Source organism: Canis lupus, chromosome 6, assembly GCF_011100685.1.
Source record: "Canis lupus familiaris isolate Mischka breed German Shepherd chromosome 6, alternate assembly UU_Cfam_GSD_1.0, whole genome shotgun sequence".
Taxonomy (NCBI): Eukaryota; Metazoa; Chordata; class Mammalia; order Carnivora; family Canidae; genus Canis; species Canis lupus.
This window is the reverse complement of record NC_049227.1, coordinates 43,851,031-43,873,413: the sequence shown is the minus strand read 5'-3', so window position 1 is coordinate 43,873,413 and position 22,383 is coordinate 43,851,031. Positions and strand designations below refer to the sequence as shown.

Below are 22,383 nucleotides of genomic sequence, written 5' to 3'. Positions count from 1 at the left end.
TTCCACAGAACACAGATGTTCTGAAGATGGGACCCAGTTGTTCCTTTGCTAAACACAATAATAGTATTCTATCCCAGAAAATACAGGGTTAGGGGATGCCTGGGTGGCTCAGCGGTTTAGTGCCTGCCTTTGGCCTAGGGCATGATCCTGGAGTCCTGGGATCAAGTCCCACATTGGGCTCCCTGCACGGAGCCTGCTTCTCCCTCTGCCTGTGTCTCTGTGTCTCTCATGAATAAATAAATAAAATCTTAAAAAAAAAAAGAAAAGAAAAAAGAAAATACAGGGTTGGTAAAGTGTTCACAATTTTTGGATGTTTTCCTCATAGTTTTTCCTTTTGTAAGATGTTTATCTTCCCCAGTATAAATAAAGTAAGTGACAGATACTAACAAAACAACTGAGAAAGACATTTCTGCAGGTGACAGTGACACTACCACGTCAACCCGAGAGCCCACCTGGCCCACCAGTACTAATGCAACCAACAGAGCCGTCAGGCCAAAGGTAAAATCTGATCCCAATGCAGTCAAAGTAACCGCAGATCACGATGGAAATAGGATGGGCTGTGGAGTCAGGCAGATCCGGGCCAGAACCCCAGGAACCTGTGGCCCTGAGCAAGCTCGTGAACATGTTCCCTCATCTGTGATAATAGGACCTTTTCTCACAAGGTTGCCAAAAGGATTAAATAAGCTAATACATATAATACAGCATAGTGCTGAGCCCATGGCAAACGTTCAGGAAAAGCCATTACTATCACCACTCTCTTCTACAACTTGGAAAGAAAGGCCCTGCCCAAACACAGACTGTGGTCATAAACCAGGCAAACCAGATTCCTTGTTTTAGAAAGGTGACAGTGGGTCTACGGAGGTAATTAACCACTGACCTCGGAGGGAGAAGTGGACAAACAAAGAAAGAGAAGTGGGAGGCTAACTGAGCTCTCAGAGCCACCCTGAAATCCTCTTGTCTATCCTTTTCTCTTCCATTTGTTGTAACACCTATTTCAGTGTTTCCGTTCTCTTCCAGCTGCCAATACCACTTCCTCCCTCATTCTCAGGAAATGTCCTTTCTTGGGAACGCAGGGAAGAACAGAGGCCACCAAGCAAGAATATTCCTGCCCACCTTCCACAGAATTATCTACATCTACGTGTATGTTTTTTCCCAAAATGACATAAGCAGAGTGAGTCCTCTGTGCCATCAAAGCCACTCCTTCCCAGGGAGGAGCACTGGTCATAGCACTCGTGTCTCCCCAGCCCTTCCACCCCCACACATACCTCCTGTGAACACCTGCTGCATTCACCAGCCTCTCCTGTACTTTTAACTTCCATCTATTGTGTTGACATGCTTCCTTCAGCAACGGGCACATTAAAATAAAACCTATCAAAACCTTCCCTGGGCCCACCATCTTTCTTATCTATCACTCTTCCTCATTTCCTTTCCTTCTCTTTATTCAAGTCAAGCTCCGCAAAAATGTGTCTACACTGGACAATTCTGGTCACCGCTGGGTGTACTCTCACTCATTTCAGAATGGTTCCTCATCTCTTCACTTCCCTGGATCCTTACACCAAGATCTCCTATCTGTGGGTTGCTCAATCCTAAAAGATACTTTTCTTAGTGTGTGTACCACTGTGTAGCCTTCCCGTAACCCTTTTGCATCCTCTCACTTCTAGGCCACCAGTCTCTGCACTGCCTCCTGTATCTCGGGCTGTTCCTTCTCAGTCTCCTCTACAAAGGGCTCCTTCTACTTCTCCCCGGGCATATTCCCAGAATTCTTCTGTTCTATAAGTCTTCCTCAGTGATCCATTCTAACGACTTCAACTCAAAAACCACTTCTCCATCAGAGATCAAATGTCCTACTGGACCGCTACCTTTTCATGTTGCAGAGATGCCCCAAACTCTGCATGGCCAAAATGGAACCAGTCATTTTACCCCAAAACCTATTCCTCTTCTTGTAGTCTCCATGTGTGTAGTTGCCCAAATTAGGACCCAGAGTATCATCCTTGATTCCTCTTTTCTTTCTCACCTCCATGTCCACTCAGTGAGTCCTGGCAATTCTATTTCCAAAATATTTTTCAGTTCATTTCCTTCTTCTCCAGTTTCTCTAGCCACCACCTTACCCTGGTGCTCATCATTTCTTACCTGGGTGACAGAAATATTTCCTGAAATAGTCTCCCTGCCTCCAGTCTGGCCTTGCTGTCCTCTAATACATTCTCCATTTCTTCCTAAGTTGATATTGATATTAATATGATATTAAATGTAATAATATGTAAATAAATGTAAATAAAATGTAAATAGTAGATATTAAATGTAAATATACTCATTTCACTTCCCTACAGAAGATGCTTCAATAGCACCTTCACCCTCTTCAGGATAAAATCAAGACTCCTATTACACTTGGCTTCTGTCTACCTGTCCAGCCTGCTTTCATCATTTTCTTCCCAGAAACACACTCCACTGCATTGGAACCAAATGAACCACCTTCAACCACCTTTCCTTAATGAATGATGCTCGCCTGTGCCTATATTTCTGTTCACATGCTGCTGCTGCTGCTTCTGCTCAAAATACACACTTTCCTCTTCACCTGAGTGGACCTGAGATTCAGGCAGGCTTAGGCTCAAAGTCCACATCTGGCACTTCTGTGTTTTCACTCATTCAGTGAGGATCCACTGGCACTAGATTAAGTGTTGAGAATGCAGACCTGAAAACAAATGTTGCCTAAGGAAGCTCAATCTTGTTAAGGGAGAGATAAGTACTGCGATCATCCAGTGTGACAGTGTTCAACAGAGGACAACAAAAAGACCTGTAACAATGAAGAAGGTTTCTTGGAGAATGTTTGCCACTATCTGTCATTCGCCAACCTGAGTGAGTCAAGTCTTCATAGGATGTTCACCCCTATCTGACATTTGCTTCAACAAACACTCACAGAGCACTTATCACAACGCCAGGTTCCAAGTGCTACAGTGGAGAAGTAGCCAAGCCCCTGCCCTCATGGAGCTTTCATTCTAAATTCAGTTCAACTCATTCAAAATGAGTAAGCAAAAATCCTGTATTTCTTTTAAGAGTTGCTATGAAAAGAATACAGAAGTCTTTTTAAAATAAATAATTTGAAATTGAGAATTCTAAAATTTGTTCATTAGAAATCTGAATTTATGTAGTCTAATCTCCTGTCAGAGAAATTCCTCCTGGACTATAAGTGGAAAATTATTATATAGTAAAACAAGAACCCCAAAAGAACTATGTGTTCATTGCTACTGAATCAGTTTTTTTTTTTAAAGATTTATTTATTCATGAGAGACAGAGAGAGAGAGAAAGAGAGAGAGGCAGAGACATAGGCAGAATGACTCTCCTGTGGGGAGCTTGATGTAGGACTTGATCCCAGATTCCAGGATCACACCCTGAGCCAAAGGCAGACACTCAACCACTGAGCCACCCAGGTGCCCCACACTGAATCAGTTTATTAACTCCACAAGTGACAATTACCTGTTCATACACCCAGAACTTAATAGCTGTCTCAGGAGCAATTTTAATGACATTTGTACCGTTTCCTCTCCAAAGGGAGCGGATACCTCCTTCTTTCACCATCTGTCGAAAGCCACCATATATGTTCATTTTGCCTGATTTTGAACCATGGACCTAAAAATAAAAGCAAAATGATATGAAACATTGATGGCATGTTACTGCTACTATTTCTAAAGTAACTGTACAATCCACCCTCTTTATTTTAATACTATTTATTACTGTAAGAAGATGTATTTAAAAATAGAATATAGAAAGTTCAGATAATGTATAATGATAGGAACAATTATTAGAGGCCATTTTAGAGGCCTGACTCTAAATCTAAATCTAAAACTAAAAAACAAACAAACAAAAAACCCCCGTATCCTCAGCATGGGAAAGAAGACAGAAAGAACATAATCTAAATTAAAATTATTATGAACAACATTCATAAGATAACATGAACCAAATTATGTATTAGGCTATAGGACATCCCTTGGAATGCAAACAAGTTCACTTTAAGAAAACTTTTTAAAATATACTGCAGGTAATATACTATCTTTCCCCCTTAAGAAGTAATACCAAGATGAAATATAAAGAGGCCTGAAAACAATTTTGTATTATGTATATCAGAGCCGTAGACTCTGGAATGCACATAGCCTGGCAAGAAAAGTAAAAATTATACCTTCTATGGATTACTTCAAAGCCTCTCTAGGCAATAAATTCATGAAGACATGAATGCCTCGCCCCGTCAATACTTGGTTTAAATAACAGAAGTGATCGCTGTTTAAATACACTACACCTTATAACGGCCTCTATATAAAAAATCAGTAAGTCTAACAAGCCAAAACAAGTAAAGAAATCAGCTCTTCTTATTGTTTTGGCTTACACAAAATAAGTGACTACTGTAAAAAATAGAAAAACAAGATGTAAGAGGCTGACGATTGAAGGTCAGCCATGTGGGCAATACGTGGTTGATCCACAATAAAGACTTGGGTGAACTTTCTTGGCTGGCTTGCAACACTGTGCATATTGTCACACATCAATGCCAGGAAAGGAGCACATCGTAACTTTACAGGGATTAGACAACAAAAGCCCTGCATTTCATACTTTACAGGACTTGTCCTTATATGCTTTCTTTGGCTGATTTTAATCTGTATCTTTGCCCTGTAATAAGCCACAACCAAGAGTGTGCTTTAAGAGTCTTACTGAATTATTGAACCTGAAGGTTGTTTTGAAAAACCCCACTCATTCACCGCACAGAACTTTCAAGAAATAAAGTCCAGAGATACCCATTTTCTTTTAAGTAAGCTTCACAATAAAATATGATAAAGGAAAAGAGGAATGCTTATTCAAGCTCAAAGTCAACTTACTATCATCCTTAAAGAAAAACACAAGCACTGATTCCTTCTCCTTTTTCTTTAAAGGACTATTTTTACCCTACATGTATTTTGAGATTTAGGTACATTCTGAATGGTTGTTAGCTTAAAATATTGTCAGAAATCTTTTTATATTATATGTAAACTAAGGATAAGTACTAAAAAAGTATGGACCATAGGTATGACACAACACAACTTTTAAAACTATTTTCTAAGCAACTACTATATTCCAGTAGGGTGTTCCAGTGTATTAGGCATTTGCACATGCTTTATCATTTAATTCTTACAATCAGCCTTGTTAGCTATTCTTAATCCCACTCTAGGATAAAGGAAAATGAGATCGCAGGAGTTTCATGCAGTGTGAGAACTACAAGCTCTACAAAGATACAGTATTCCTCATCTAATTTGTTGTAAAGGAAAAGCCAATTACTTATCTGAGCCTCAGGTTCTCCACCAATAATGTGAGGATAAAATACCACTGCTATGAGGACTAAATGGGTTACCATAATGAGGACCAAATGAATAGCAATTCCTTTCCTTTCTCTCTCTCCACTCAGATCAGACCACATTGCTAGTAAATAGCAAAGCTAGTCTATAAATCCAGATCTTTTTTGCTCACCTCATCTTTAGAAACACTTTAAAAATTACATCCATGTTTCAAGGGTCAAAACTTTAGAAATATCTCACTTTTGAGAATGTATATAAAACAAAAGGAAAATATTATCATTTCCTACAATAATGGGTAGATTTTTTTCCTCACTAAACATTTGAAAAGTCATGGAATGCCAGAGATTAAAAGTCCATCACACACTTGTACCCACAATTTAAGCTTTGGTGAAATACACATATGGACCAGAATCAAGGCTAAGAGCAATAAAATAGAGATTTTACACCTTTTTTTTTTTTTTAAGGGATGAAAGAATATTATGGGGAAATTTTAAAACTTCCTTTTCAAAGCACTACATTTCTCATTGTTTTAGAATTATGTAGGAGAAACACAAGATCATAAAGTTCACCTGCATCATGACTTTCAGACGATCCAAAGGGGCAGTGCTTGTTCGAGAGACAGCACCAGCAATACCTCCTGCCAAAAGTTGCCTCCACCACTGTCCAGACTTCTTTTCATCTTCCGTGAATTCATCCGGAATAGTTAAACTATCTCCTATGTCAATACCCTGTTAAGATGGAAAAAAGATCCCCATTCTCCTTCAATTAAAAAAAGATCACTGCAGAAGGTTTGTTTTGGAGAAGAATCATGTTATTTTACAGTGAAGATCAACTTCATTCCTTCATTCCTCATTCCAATTTGAGCATGTAGATGATTTTAAATAGCTTCATCACACTAAATGAAGTGCAGAATCAGTTCACAATAAATGAAAGTTAACAGTAATTACAAATTTACAAAACCAACAATTACAACAACTTTCTTTCTTAATAGATTAAGTAAGAGTAACTTTTCTCCTCTTGGTCTAAGTCAGAATGAAAGGTCAGCCTTTTTGGCAGATGTGAATCCTTTTTAGCTACAGAAAGAAATGAGTTTTGTCAATTTTTCAAAGATACTCCCTTTATCTCAAAACTCTATCCATGTTATTCTTTATACCATGCTATGTGCTTTAGACCTGTAAATAAAAATTAGATTAATGCTTTATATGTGAAAACCTCAAAACTGATTTCCTATGTAGATTGCTTATAAATATTTTTACAGACTTGTCATTTAAACTATGCAACAGATTCTTTATAAATTTTAGCCAACAGGGAGGTACTGTTTAAAAATAATCCTTCCCCCAATCTACTCTATAAACATTACCACAGATTATAAATATAATATATATTATAAATACAATATATATTATAAATATGCAGATAAATGGGAGTTCTAGAATGATAGTATGTTTACAACTTTATTATCTAAATGATTCTGCTGTAAAAGATTTTATAAGCAGGAGTATAGGGGTAAGAGGCTATGCTATAGTAGTAACCCCCTCTTTCTTTATTTCAGTATCAAAAAAATGAATACATGATTATAGCTTCAACTGTCAACAACTATCTCCAAAAGTATAGTAAAAGTCTGATTATGTAAATATAAACTGACATAGATAGAAAATATATCTAGGTAACTGAACTACTAATATAGTATATTATTCTATACTCAGAGAAGAGGCATTAATCACCAGAATTTTATAACATTCTATTTAAGTTTGGCATTGTTACTAGCAGCAATGTGAACCCTAGGCTTCATTTATTATGTGTAAAATTTATTGAAATCCATGAATAAACATAGCAGACAAGCCCACTAGGAAAATTAAAATTCCCTCCAAGAGTTCCATTGGTTTCTGGAGCAGATTGCACAATAAACTGACCTTCATTTATACTAACATATGTTAGCAAAGTATTAATGAAATTTCATTAAATTTGAAAGTTTTGAGAAATACAAATAGGTGTGAATTGCTAAACAAAAGAGCCAAAATTGTTTTAACCTTCAATAATTATAAGTACCTTATCCCAGAGACAAATCTAGAGAGTTGATAAAATATGCAAAAATTTCAGAAGTCATCTCTGGCCATCATTAATGGCCAAGGAAATAGAATCTCAGCAATCATGAGGTGTTGAGATTACTTAAGCAATGTAGTATCTATAAAAAGTAAAAACCTATGACTTTCACACTTCTCTTGGCAAAATACTTAAATGCAATAAAAGCTAGGCAGCTCATCTTCATAAGATTTTTAAAAGTGTATGATGAGTATTGTTGTACTCCTCCAACTATTGAACATGACAAAAATGGGTACTGCATTTGCAATATTTATGTAGCCTCAGGGTTTTAAGGTGTTTATTTTTTTTTTTAATGTATTCTGAATATACACCTAACAGAATAAGCAGAACTTTATAAGCTTAGGAGCCCTGGGAATTGGGCACCCCGGCCCAGAAGCCTTAGAGTATTCTCGTGTGATAAATAACTATGGCTTACAACTAAGTGTAATGTAATACATATGGCATACTTACAGTAGAACGTTTCCAGAAACGGATAATTTCCTCAATGTCTGTAGCAGGATTTAGTAAGAAATAGTCCCTCCATTCATTCCAGTCTATTGTCATTGTCCCATCAGTATCAATACTGAAAATTAAAAGAAGCTAATTAAAAAACAAGATAAAACTTATAAAAGTAAAACATTATTGGCCATTTTGCAAAATGACAGTTTCTTTTCCAACTCAACGTTCTTATCAGAAGATCCCAATTCACAATAAGAGGTTGTTAGAAATGGCAGCAAGCTTTTAATGTTGTTAGATAGCTTTAATCATTTACATGAAGAAGAACCCCAAAGTCACAGAGAGCTCTCACTAAAGACTACTTTTGGGACTGTGTCAAACTCTAATCAATGAGCTATCAAACAGTCAAGCTGGGAGATCGAATACTGAGAGTTAGTAATGAATGGATTTATGATCCATTTTTTTCTTGCATTGGCTCACAAAGCCATTTCTTAATGTTCTGACATTTGGATGTGATTTTGGAATATACTCAAAATATTCTATCAGTTTCCTTCTCCAACTTCTTCAAAGCTAATAAAATTAGCAGTTATTATTTAAAAAAAAATCTAACCTGGTTACTGGGTCCTTTGAGTCTTAAGAAATCCTAGTACCTCATCTTCAACATTTAACATTAATGTATTATAATAGCCTTAGATATTTTCCATTAACATTTTGCTTGTTTTACAAGTTCTTGGCAGTGTGCTATTTGGCCAGTTTTTTCCCAAGTCCAACTCTGAACTGGGCCAGGACCTTGTTTTGTTCACTCTCCATACCCAGGACCTAAAGTGGCTAGCACAAAGAAGATGCTCATTTATTTGCTGAATTAATGACTGTCTCTGAAAAAAAGTTTAGATGTCTCCTATAAACCTTATATTTATTCAATCATTATTGAATCTTTATGTATCTTAATGTAATCTTTATGTAGATAAAGCTGGCATAAAGATGGTAGTCAAATCAAATGTGATTTTCAGGTATTAATACTATCATGTTCTCTAGTGCCAATTTTAATTTTGGTCTGCATATGTGAAATTACACAGACTTTAACTTGTCTCAGCACATGGGTGTTAACATTTCCCATGAGGATCCTAGTTACTACTAGGTCTATAACATTATTCTAGGTTGCAATATTTATAGCTCTGTTTTTATCAGTATTTTCTATTCTAATGCAATTATTTATCATCTGACCCTACCCCTCAACCTCCCATACATGCAGTCATGAGTATCCTCCACAAGGCAGAGATTTTTTATGGATTTGTTCACTGAGATGACCCAAGTGTTTAGAACAGTGCCTGGCAGAGACAATGTTTACTGAATGAATAAATTAATTCTAAATTCTGACAAACTTCTTAAATAAAATAGTCTCACTGTGCATTTAGATTGCATTTCTCTTCAAACCACTAATGGAGCTCCACATCCCTTATCATATTCACTTGCTTGTGTAAATGTTTCCCCTTGTGTGAAATGCCTATTTGTCTCTTTTGCCCATTTTTTTAAATGGGTTGAGTGTCTTTTTCTTTTATATGTATAGTTCTTTATATAGTTGATTTTAATACTTCGTTATAAATTATCAAACCCTTTGTCTTTTTACTTTGTTCATGGTATCTGTGAACAGATGCTTTTAATTTTAACTATAGCTGAATTTATCAATCTTTTCATTTATGCTACTGCCTTTTGTGTCTTTTTAAAAAATAAATTCTTCCCTACACTGAGGTAAAGACATTTCCTTTTCTTCCTCCAAAAGTATGATAGTTTAACTTTCATGTTTAGGTTGATCTTTGTGTATGGTGTGAGGTAGGTATCCAGCTTCATTTTTGCCCACATAGATAACCAGATGCACTGGCACCAAGTACAGCATAGTCTCTTCTTTTCTGCAAAGTGATCTGCAAAGCTACTTCTTTGTGTGACAAGTCCCAAATATGGATGGGTCTGTTTCTGGGATATTATGTTACATTTCTCAACTTGTCTATACCTGTACCACTATCATTATCTTAATACAAACTCTCGATATCTGATGAGGAAGTCCCCTGCTTCTCATGGCTCTTCAAGAATGTCTAGATTATTTTGGGGCCTTTGCTTTTTGATAGTAATTTGAGACTCAGCTTAACAAGTTTCTCAAAAAAAAAAAAATTACTTTTTTTTTTCCTGATGGCATTGTATCATTATCAATTTGGAGAAAAGGTACATCTTTTCTGTACTTAGTTATCTAACACAATATTTTAAGTTGCTCTTTTTTTTTTAAGATTTTATTTATTTATTCATGATAGACATAGAGAGAGAGAGAGAGAGGCAGAGACACAGGCAGAGGGAGGAGCAGGCTCCATACCAGGAGCCCAACGTGGGACTCAATCCTGGGACTCCAGGATCGTGCCCTGGGCCGAAGGCAGGTACTAAACCGCTGAGCCACCCAGGGATCCCCATACATTGCTCTTTTGTAGGTACTGATTGTGGTACATTACGCTTTCTATATACAGCTAATTTTTTATCTATATAGCTAACAGATCACTATGTTTTTCTCTAAATCACAATATTTTCTCTAAAATATTTATATCTACGGGTACCTGGGTGGCTAAGTCAGTTGGGAATCAGACTCTTAATATGCACTCAGGTCATGATCTCATGGGTCATGAGATGGAGCCCATGATCCGGCTCCACGCTTAGTGGACTATCTCCCTGTCCCTCCCCCAACTCATACACTCTCTTTCTCTAAAATAAGTAAATCTTTAAAAAATATATGTATATAAAGTAAAATATTTACAAATGTGCCATAAATGATGTTGGCCTATAATTTCCTTCTTTCATTAGTTGTCTGCCTTTGCTGTTTTCGATTATTATGGCCTCAACAGAATGGATCGGATACTGTGCTTCTACAGTCTCCATATATTTATAGACCTGTCTTTTGATAGTTTATAAGGACCATCTGGGCTAAAATTTTTACGGGAAAATTTTTAATTATTGATGTAATATGCTTGTTTAGATACTGTTGGCTATTTCTTCTTGATTTAGTTTTGGTAAATTATATACGTCTGGAAATTCTTCTATTTCATATGTTTTCAAATTTATTGGCAGAAATCTGTGACATTATCTTTGAAAAACTTCTGATGTGTCTATTTGCAATCAAACATTTATCTATTATTTCCATCTCAATTTTTTCTTCATCAATATCTCCAGAAGTTTGTCTTTTCTTTTTTTAGAAAAAGATTTTTATTTATTTATTCATGAGAGACACAGAGAAAGAGGCAGAGACATAGGTAGAGGGAGAGACAGGCTCCCCACGGGGAGCCCAACTTGATCCCAGGACCCCGGGATCACGACCTGAGCCAAAAGCAGATATTCAACTGCTGAGCCACCCAGATGTCCCAAATTTGTCTTTTCCAGTAACCAATGTTTGGCTTTGTCGATCTGATTTCTGTATATCTGCATCCTATTTCCACTGCTTCCTTAATTATCTCCTTCTTTCTACCTTCTTTGAGATTATTTTGGTTTCTCCCTTTAAATTAGCATGTTAATTTTCAGCCTTCATTCTTTTCTTTTGAATTTATCTATTTCTTAGGTGTCAAAGTAAAAAAGATGGACAGATGGAGAGAGGGATGCAGCTGGCCCCAGGGTAGGGAGTGAGACGTAAGTGGGGTAGGGTCCCGTTCACATCACATCCACAAAGAACTCACTGGGTGTCCCAGAGCCGTGCAGAAGGACTGTCTGCTGGTGGTCATTTCAGGGGGCATGTAGGCTAGGTCTTGGCCCATAGGGGCTCTGGAGGCTCCATGGCCACTGGTGGTGGCGGCATCATCAGCATGGGGGGACCACTGAAAGAAGGTATGCCATGGGGGGGTTGCAGCTCGGGTGCATGTGGTGACTGCACAAGTTGGTCATGGAGTGGTGGCTGGCTGCAGTGGCTATGCTAGCTGGGCACCTGCTCCTGCGGCCCCACAAGCTACTGTGGGTTGTGTCCTACTTGTTGCTGTTGCTGCCCAACTTCAAGTCCCCAGCCTTCAAGTCCTTCTCCTTCCACCTGTCACTGCCCCCACCAAAGCAGTTGGCGTAGGCTATAGGGGTGCAGGGGCAGCAGGTACTGGTAAAGGAAAGCCTTGGACCAAGGCATGGCCCTGCGTGTGGCACTGGTCAGAGGTGCCATGGAAGCCATTGTGATCATGGAGAGCCACGTTGGTTCTGTTGCCACGGGGGTCGCTAAAGATATAGGAGCACTGCCCAGAGAAGGTGACCTTGTTGACAGTGTGATGGATGAAGCTGCTTTCAGAAGGTTGCTGGCATACCTTCTGGCCTCTCCCTGGTCAGTGAAGCCTTCCACATTGTGGTACAGCAAGTCTACCACATCCAAGCCAATGAAAGTAATGGGGATGGTAATCTTGGGCCACATGCGGCCACCGACCCCCAGCCCAGATTCAGAGGCGGCCATGGCTTTGACGATGGCAGCCATGTCACTATGGCACTCTGTGTCATGAATGGGGCTGGTGAAAGAAGAGCCAGTGGAGGTGATAGAGCTTAGGGGCTCATTCCACAGGCAGGAGGGTGTTGGTCAAAGCTACAGCATCAGTGACCCAGGCTGCAGGGTCAGTGGGCCCAATGGCCTCACTCCTGAGTAGTATGAAGCAGTCACATGGGCTTGGGTCCCAGCCCCTTGGCTACAGGGTGATGGCCCCAGTCTGTGCACAGTGCCACAGAACCCATACCATGTTGTCATTACGCATATTCTTAAAGCTCTTCTAGTTTGCCTGTAATAGCGTATCTCCTAGGTCTGTACCTCCATCAGCAGCCATGGCCTCAGCCTTCATGACAGAGCTGATACAGACACCTCTATCGCCTTGGGTCCACAAAGGAGATGCCTAGAAAGTTGTACTCTTCCATGAGAATGACTGTGATGATGCTGAGTGACACGGTGGAGTCTGTGGTGCTGCTGAAGGACCACGACCACTCGGGCCGTGAAGCCTCCTGCTTCTGCTGCCTCGTCTTCTCATGAAGTGGGAGGCACTGCCCTGCTCTATAGAGCTGCTAAACCTGTGAGCGCAGTCATCCTCATAAGATGAGAAGAAGCTGCTGGTCTCTAACTCACTGCTCAGAAAGGTGCATGAGCTATCACAGACCCCTAGCTCTTGCCACTGCTCCTCACGCTGGGAAGATACGAAGGAATCTGTCTCTGTGTCATTGTCTAGGTCTTGCTTGCTTCCCGCACCAGCACAAGGTTGAAGGACGGGGCCGGGAGTCCCCATTGCCTCCTGTGCACTCCATGGGCAGTGGCAGTTCTGATGAGCTGTCAGCACAGAAGGAAACTGGCTCTGGATGCAGCCCTCAAGCAACACCAACCTCAGCTTGGCATTGTCATCCCACATCTCTTCCTTCACCACTCCGAAACCGTGGTCCATTGACTTGAAGAACAACATAAAGCTTGGTCACTACAGGATGCCCCTGAAGTCTGCCAAGGAGAGACACTTGGTGGGCAGGAGCAGCTTCACCAGGTACCATGTCTCCTGTGCATCCAGCTGGTAGATGATCTTGGTCTCACTCATGGCTCTGGTCCTGGCAGCCCATGCACCCCTTAATTCTTCTCTACTCTAAGCTTTAAAGCTATAAAATTCCCCCTAAGTACCACTTTAGCTGTATCTTAAAAGTTTTCATATGTGATATGCTTTCAAGTCAAAGTATCCTTGAATGTCTACTATGATTTTCTCTTTGACCCAAAAATTATTGAGAAGTATATATCATATCTAAAACCAATGGTATTTTAGAACTTACTTTTGTTACTAACTTCTAAATTAATACATGTGGTCAAAGAAAATGGACTTTGTGATATCCAGTTCTTTGAAATGTGTTGAGCCTGGCTTTATGGCCTACTATAAAATCAATTTTTGTACAAGTTATATGTACATGAGAAAAAAATTTTTTTCCTAATTTTTTGGTACAAGGTTCTATTGTATACCCATTAAATTAAGCTTCTTATTTATTTCCCTTCCACCTTGACTAAATTTTTTCTCAGCTTGATCTAACAGGTCTAGGAAGATGTTTGTTAAAACTTCTCACAACTACAAAGGATTTGTGAATTTATCCCTGGTATTCTATCAACCAGCTTAAAAATTGTATGTCCTTTGTGGTGAACCTTAAATGTGATGACACTTTATTTCCCATTAATGTTTTTTTACCTTATAATTTTATCCAATATTAATTAGCTACCTCGGCTTGCTTTTAGTTTGTAGGATTTGGTCTTCATTTTTTCTTACATCTGGCAATCTCTGTGTTTTAGTAAATACTGTTAATTTTTATTTTGATATACATTAAAAGTCCACCATAAGCAGGGATCACTAAAAAACAGAGTTTCATGCTACTGTGAGGTTAATAATATTTTTCGATGAGTACGTTCCATCACAATACCAGGAAAATACTGAAAGTCTTTGTCCCCACCAGAGTATTAACTGAACTGGGAATATCCTGACCAACCAGAGGCAATAACCATCTAACTTCCCACCCCACCTTCCCCCAAAAAGATTGCAACTTTACTCAACCTGGCCCAGTTGAGAATGGAAGTAAAAGGAAAACAGGACTTAACATTATTTAGGGTACTTTTTGGTGGGGCTTTATTGTGCTTACACTTATTTTTCCCATCTTATTTGCTATTTGTCTCATTTTTTTCTTTGTTTTTCTCCTTTATTTACTTGTTGAACTGCCTGAATTTCATGCTTGTTTTTTTTTATTCCATTTTTCCCCCTCACTGGTTTAGAAGTTATATACTCAATTCCTATCTTTGTAGTGGTTTACCCTGAAATTTTGCCACGTATGTATAAAAAAACTAAAGTTATTATTTCACCTCCCTCTCCTGAATAAGAATCTTAGAACAGTTCAAAACAAATAATTCTCCCCTATTACTATCTACCATTGCAGCTGTTCTTTTTCTTAAATCCCACAAATCGGTCATTATTATAGTACATTCGTGGCTGTTTCCGATGAGCCAGACAGCTCATAGACCACCAGCTAAAAGACCACCAGTGCTCTGTTCTGAAAAACACTGTCTGACCCATTCCCCAAAAGTGCTGTTCACATGCTTCCAAGTCTGCACAGGACTTGCCCTCTACTAGAATGTCCCTCCCCCCATCCGTGTCACTAGGATAACTTCTACTCATTCTTCAACACTCTTCAGTATTTTCTGAGGGCACACTATTACAAGGTACTGAGTGCAGAACACAACAAGACAGAAGTGGTCCCTGCCCTCAAAACTTAGCATAGTAGGAAAAACAGGCACTAAACAATAGCAAATGATAGCTAATATTCATTGAGCATTTGCAAGACATTGTTCTAAAGCATGTCGCGAGTGAATTCATTTAGTACCTAAAACAACCCTATATACTTTCTACAATCTCCATCTTATACACAGAGAGAGGCTAAGTTTTTGTTCTGGGTCACAGGCTGGTAAGTGGAGTAGAATTAAGTATTTTAACCCAGGCATTCTAATTCATAAACTCTATTTCTAATCACTAAGCTACAGAAACAAGCTCATGGTTCCAACCTGTACAAACCATGAAGCAGAGAACAAGTTGCACAAATAAAGAAAACCACTGTAGAGTTGGCAGGGGGTGGGGGGAGAAGGAGGCTGGTTTAGGGAGGGCAGGTGGTTCTGAGGTAAAAACCTAAGGGTAACAGAGGATAGGGGAGGGGAGGGCCTTAGTCCCTTAAGCAGTAACTACTGCAAGCGAAAGGCTCCAATGTTGGAAGACTTTTAAAAAATTCAAAGAACTGAAAGAAACATGATGAGAGCAGAGTCAACAGATTTCACCTGTGCCTAGCTGATCTTGCTATTTGAAGCCACAGAGAATGGACAGTCACTAAGAGAGTGGCAGGCAGAAATAAAGTGGTAACCATTTGGAATAATCACTGGGGAAATGGAAGACACAGGTGACCAGGAACACAGACACATAAAGCTTCAGCCTGAATGTCTGGTAGAGGATAAAGGCTGTGCTGATTTTAGGGGTATGAATCGGAACAGTTTCATTTTTCTCTAGAAATGTTTAATAGCCTAAATGTCGGGGTAGAGAAGGCAAGTGGTAGGATGCTTCAGGGATGGGAGAAAGTGACAGAAGGAAATGTGTCAAGAAATTGAGGAACTGGAGTAAATGAAGGAGCCAGAGGTAAGTCAAAAAGCAAGTACAGTGAGAGCAAGACAACACAAAATCTGGAAGAGGGGTCAGAAGGTAGGATACAGGTGTTTGAGACTTCAGAGGAGGGGAAGCTTCAAGTGATGGTGTAATCCTGAGAGGGAGTGGCTTGCCAAAGCAAAATGCAGATGCAAGTCTTAGCTAGGCAAAAGATCAATCACCAGCTCAAATACTGAAGCTTCCTAGGACTTGGGGTAAGGCAAAAATGACTGATTGGCAGGTACCAAAGTCCTCAATAAATGTCAAGATAAGAAAAAGAGAGGAAAGAGGGATGAGGATGAAAGCCTGATACGAAAATGGATTTTTACCTGGGAGCAGAAGATGAAGATATATGAAGAACACATATTTGGAAGAGACTGCCCATTCCACCCAGATTTCTACTGAAAAGTCTACATTTCAGCATACTCTGACGACCTAGCCACAGCTGTCGCAAGTAGCACCTTTCAGATTTCTCTCTCATGAACTTCAGGTTTGGGATACTAAGAGACAGTGACATGGCAGACAAGAAGCTGATATTTGCAGGTATATGAGCCACACCAACAGCTGAGGACTCCAGAGGGTCCATGGCCCCCATTACTGAAACCCTAATTACATGCTACCTTTTAAAACCTACCTACATATACATTAGTCTCTGTCCCCAGTTCCTGACAAAGAGCTCCTAAAACCTTTGTAATTTCCCAAGTGATAAGAGCCCTAGGAGTTTCTCTTGTTCAAATATCTGGTCTCTAGCCCACCCCTGACACAGAGCTCCTAAAACCCTTGTAAATTCCTCAGTAATAAGGGGCACCTGGGTGGCTCAATGGTTGAGCTTCTGCCTTTGGCTCAGGTCATGATCCTGGCGTCCTGGGATCAAGTCCCACATCGGGCTCCCCGCATGGAGCCTGCTTCTCCCTCTACCTGGTCTCTACCTCTCTCTGTGTCTCTCATGAATGAATGAATGAATGAATGAATGAATGAATAAATAAATAAATAAATAAATAAATAAATAAATAAATAAAATCTTTTTTTGGAAAAACTTCTACATGATAAGAGCACTGAGAGCTTTTTTGTTCTAATGAGGTGGCTGTTGGTGGGCTCCTGGAGACGCAGGCTGGTCATCAGATATACCAAACCACGATCAGAAGCTTAGAATTCTCAGTCCCCTACTCCAAATTCTCCAGAGAAGGGAGAAAGGCTTGCAATAGAATTAATAATTGAACATGTCTATGTGAGGCAGCCTCCATTAAATCCAAAGTCTGGGGCTCAGAGAACTTTCAGGTTGGTGAACACATCCCTACCAGGAGGGTAACACACACCTCAACTCCACAGGGACAGAAGCTCCTACACTTGGGACCCTCCCAGGACCTCACCTTATGCATCTCTTCATCTGGCTGTTTACCTGTATCCTTCATCACATCCTCTAAAAAACTGGAAAACCTAAGTAAATATTTCCCTGGGTTCTGTAAGCTGCTCGAGCAAATTAATCAAATCAAATGAGGAAGAGGGTCACGGGAATCTCCAACTTATAACCAAGTTGGTCAGAAATTGTGGGTAATATGGGGACCCACTACTTGTGATTGGCATCAGAACTGGGGAGGAGTCTTGTGGGATGAGCCCTAAACCTATGGGATCTGACACTTTCTCCAGGTAGACAGTGTTAGAATTAAGTTAAATTGTAGGATACTCAGGCTAATGTCACAGATAACTGCCTAATGTGGGGTGGGAGTGGGCGTGGGGAACCTACACTTTTGGTGACCAGAGGTGTCAGAGGCAAAGTGTTCAACGTGAAGAGTAAAGAAGACACAAAGGAAAAAAGGAGGTTTTCCCAGTATAAACACATTCTGGTATTTTTTCTGAAGAAGTACAAATGCTAATAATAATAATAATAATAATAATAATAGCACAAAAGTGCAAAAGAAAATATGATTTATTAGCCATCAGGGAAATACAAATCAATTAACGAGATATCACATAATACCCACTAAGATGGGGATCCCTGGGTGGCTCAGCGGTTTAGCGCCTGCCTTTGGCCCAGGGCGTGATCCTGGAGTCCGGGATTGATTCCCACATCGGGCTCTCTGCATGGAGCCTGCTTCTCCCTCTGCCTGTGTCTCTGCCTCTCTCTCTATCTCATGAATAAATAAATAAAATTTTTTAAAAAATACCCGCTAAGATGGTAAAATCCAAAAGACAGCAAAGAACAAGTGTTGGGATGGTGTGGAGAAACTAAAACCCTCATACATGGTTGTTGGTATTATAAAATGATGTAGTCACTTTTAAAAACAGGCTAGCGATTTTTCAAAATGTAAACAGAGTTATCATATAACCTAGTCTTTCCACCTCTAGGTGTAATACCCAAGAGAACTGAAAACATATCTTCACACAAAAACATGTACATGCATTATTCATAACAGTCAAAAAATGGAAACAACCCAGGGGCACCTGGGTGGCTCAGTGGTTGAGCGTGTGCCTGTGGCTCAGGTTGTGATCTCGGGGTCCTGGGACTGAGTCCCGCATCAGGCTCCCTGCATGAAGCCTGCTTCTCCCTCTACCAGGTCTCTACCTCTCTCTGTCTCTCATGAATAAATAAAATCTTTAAAAAAAATGGAAACAACCCAAATGCCTATCTACTGATGAATGGATAAACAAAGTATGATATATACTTATAATGGAATGTGACTTGGTCTATGAAAGGAATGAAGGGCTGATACACACTACAATATGGATGAACTATGAAGACACCACACTAAGTGAAAAAGCCAGACACAAAGGGCCACATATTGTATGATTCCATTTTTTTGGTGAAATGTCCAGAACAGACAAATCCAAAGAGACAAAAAGCAGATTGGTGATTGCTGGGGGCCTGCAAAGGAGGAATAAGGAGTGACTGCTAATAGGTACGGGGTTACTTTCTGTGGTGATGAAAATGCTCCAAAATTAGGTAGTGGTGATAGTTACACAACTCAGTGAACGTATTAAAAAGCCACTGAGCTATACACTTTTTAAAAGAGCAAATTTAATGGTATGTGAACCATATATCAATAAGCTGCCCTAAAATATTTACATATGCAATTATTTAGCCACTTTTATTTATTTTTAATTCTAGTAAAGTGAACATGAAGTTCATGTTCATGAATCACATGAATTATAGTGATTCAACAATTTTATACCTGGTAGTCATCACAACAGTGTACTCTTTAATCCCATCACTTATTTCACCCATCCCCGACCCTCCTATCAGTTTGTTCTCTATAGTTAAGAGTCTATTTCTTGGTTTATCTTTTTTTCCCCTTTACTGTTTGTTTTGTTTCTTAAATTGCACTTGAGTTAAATCATAAGATATTTGTCTCTCTCTGCCTTTTTTCACTTAGGATTATACTCTCTAGCTCTATCTATGTTGTTGCAAATGGCAAGATTTTGTTCTTTTTATGGCTCAGTAATATTCTATTGTGTGTGTATATATACATGTGGTATGTGTATATATATAGACACCACAATCTTCTTTATCCATTTATCTGTCGATGGACATTTGCTTCCATAATTTTATTTAGCCACTTTTAAATATCCATCCTTTTGTATTACCCACTGTCTATTCTAGAACTTGGGCTTCTAATCTGCATTATTCCTAAAACTATCATCAAAAGGAGTAGTGGAATATGATGTCTGGCCTAAGAAGCAGAGAAAAACCTTCACTTCCCCAGAGGAATGTGACTTCAGCAAGAGAATATTACATGTCTCATATTTCACTGCCAAAATCCAGTTTACCCCTTTTCATTTTTAGTTTCTCATTTCCTCAGGAAAGCCTCCCTCATCCTGTTAACAACAGCAACATCATGCCCAGCTCTGAGACATGGGTCCTCCTGTACCAGGGGCTTTTATAAGAAATTCTAAACAGTCAGAAAGGAGAAAAATGCTACTGGTACAGATATAAAAGGAAATAAATTCAACAACAAAGCCACTTAGCAGAAACTTTTTAGTTTCTTAAACTTAGCTAAACTTAAGTTTAGTTAATCTCAAAGACTGAAAGCATTCACAGGAATATAAGCACCCTTTTCTGCTTTCTGTTATCATAAAAAAAAAATAAATTAGTCCCTATGGTGTGTTTGCAAGAGAAGAGTTTTCAAGGGCACTGAGACGTCAGAGATTATTGCTCTATCCTGTGAAATAAAACATTAAGTCTGTAAAGGTCTGACTCACTAAATAGTTGAACCAATTATCCTGGGCAATAATGTTCAAATCGGCATCTCTGTTTTCTGAGAGTTTAAATCAGTGTTTCTTTGTGAGCCTTTGGAATTTCCCTCTTATCCAGTGACATGGAGGTTAAGTAATATGATAAATCTGCTGAATGGCTTCTCTTGGAACAATGAGTTTCATTATCACCTTAGAAACCAAATGGGAAAAATAGCACTAAAATGCTTAGCTCCTTCTCTATGTACAATTTAATGCCTTACTGCCATTCTACCGCCCCAGAGGCCTTGCAAGAGAGAATCCAGTCTGAGCTTCCACTTCCCACTCCTACACTTTAAATGTGTGCGTATGAAACAAAAAGGAAGACAAAGAAAGCTACTGAACATAGGTAATGAGTAATGGTAAGCTGCAGAGTTTTAAGCTACACTTAAAATGAAGATCTCTAATACAAGATATGGAAATTAATGTCAAGATAAGATAATAAGATAAAGAGCTTACCTTTGAAGAATCAACTCTGCTTGTTGTTCAGAAATAGTTAGACCTAGTATCTGGAGAGACTGGACAATCTCGGAAGCCTCAATTATTCCTTTAAAAAATTAAAAAGAGCATAAACTCAGACTCAGAACTGATAAGGGTCTTAGAAATCGTGAATTTCAAATCTCTCATTTTGTAAGGGAAAGCCCTGGACTCATTAAGGCAAAATCATGAGTCTAGGTGAGTCACAGACTTGCTTACACACATACTGCAACACCAACTCAAAACAAATACATGAAACAAGTACACAGACGTTAGTTCATTCAGAAACCTTAAAGTTTTATAGGTAAATAATGGTATTCCACCTAAAGAATAAGAGACTGAGAGCTTTCATGGCCTCACCAAGTAACAAATTAAGCAGCACCAGGACTGAGATTCAAATCAAGACGCTCTGACTTTAAAGCAAATTCCATCAGGATCTATTAATTTCACAAGTATGTGTTTCTGCATTTTAATAAATGACTAGGCAATTTTCATATGCATGAAGGTGTGTTGCAAGGGGTTCAAAGGATGTAGAAAATGACTAAAAGAAGCCAAAGAATAGGGATCATTCTTTTGAGAAATCTGGCAATAAAAATAAGGAAAGCAAGAATGGTAGGACGATGGAAGAGAGAAGATTATCATTATTAGAGAAATTAGAGCATCTTTGCAGACAGAACAAGAGGACTCAGAAGAGAGGAAGAAAAAGAAAACAGAAGTGATAAATGGGAGTGATAAATGCCGCATTTCCCTCAAGCAGCTCACAGACTTATGATCCCAAGACCAATATGCATGAAATAGGAGGAAATCAAACAAAGCACGAGAGGCTCTGATGCCAAACAGTACTAATGGCAAAGTTCTCCAGGATAAGAGGACAAAAATTACTGTTAGAGGTGAAAGGAAAGACTTCATTTAAGAGAAGAACTTTGAAGAAATTCCAGGATTTGGAAAGAATTTTCCTGGGGAGAGGAAAAGAGAAACAGGAGAATCTGCACAGTGTAAAAACAGAGGGATCTATTTGTTCGCAATGAAATTCCTTAAATGCCACTCTGCAAATTCTCTCTTATAATCTGCACTCTTAAAGAAACACAGTCAATTCCCGTTATTCACAGTAGTCATGTTCTACAAGGTCACTAGGAACCCTGAATCATCAAACCATGGCCCTTATGGGGAATACAGGGTTACGTCCCTTGAGCCTCTGGTCACAGCATATTTATCAACCAACCAATATAAAACCTTGTCATATATGTGTGTAAGTACCATAGAACCCCATATTACACTGTTGACTCGGTAACCTTGAACTCATGGCCAAAAATGCTACAATTCATGCCTGAATGAAGTACATGTGATAAACACATTTTTCTTCCTCAGGCACACACAGTCTTCTTGCATTTAGGAATGAATGCTAGATGGCACTTCAGCACTATGCTTGGGAGCCATTTTAAACAGCAAAATTGCCAACAAAAAGCACAAAAATGCAAGAAACATGGCACTAAATAGACTGAGAAGGACACCTGTCTTAGTATGAGAACTAAAATGAGAAAGCATATTCTTCTGTCTCAGCTAGAAATGTGCTCGCCAAGCAAATGAAGTTAAGTCCATGAAGGAATGGAAAAATGCTGCAAGCACTGATTTTATTTTATTTTATTTTATTTTAT

At 39.1% G+C, this 22,383-nt stretch overlaps 1 protein-coding gene and 1 pseudogene across 1 annotated transcript in view; both read right to left on the bottom strand.

The window, feature by feature from the left end:
- SLC25A24 (solute carrier family 25 member 24) overlaps positions 1 to 22,383 on the bottom strand; it is a 48,202-nt gene that overhangs the window by 11,804 nt on the left and 14,015 nt on the right. Inside the window, exons 3-6 of the mRNA XM_038541163.1 lie at positions 20,711 to 20,798; positions 7,866 to 7,977; positions 5,882 to 6,040; positions 3,472 to 3,624 (exon numbers count right to left, since the gene is read on the bottom strand). Of these exons, the coding sequence (XP_038397091.1) occupies positions 3,472 to 3,624; positions 5,882 to 6,040; positions 7,866 to 7,977; positions 20,711 to 20,798 (512 nt within the window). The remainder of the gene's footprint in view (positions 1 to 3,471; positions 3,625 to 5,881; positions 6,041 to 7,865; positions 7,978 to 20,710; positions 20,799 to 22,383) is intronic.
- On the bottom strand, positions 11,261 to 13,707 carry LOC111096357 (annotated as a pseudogene).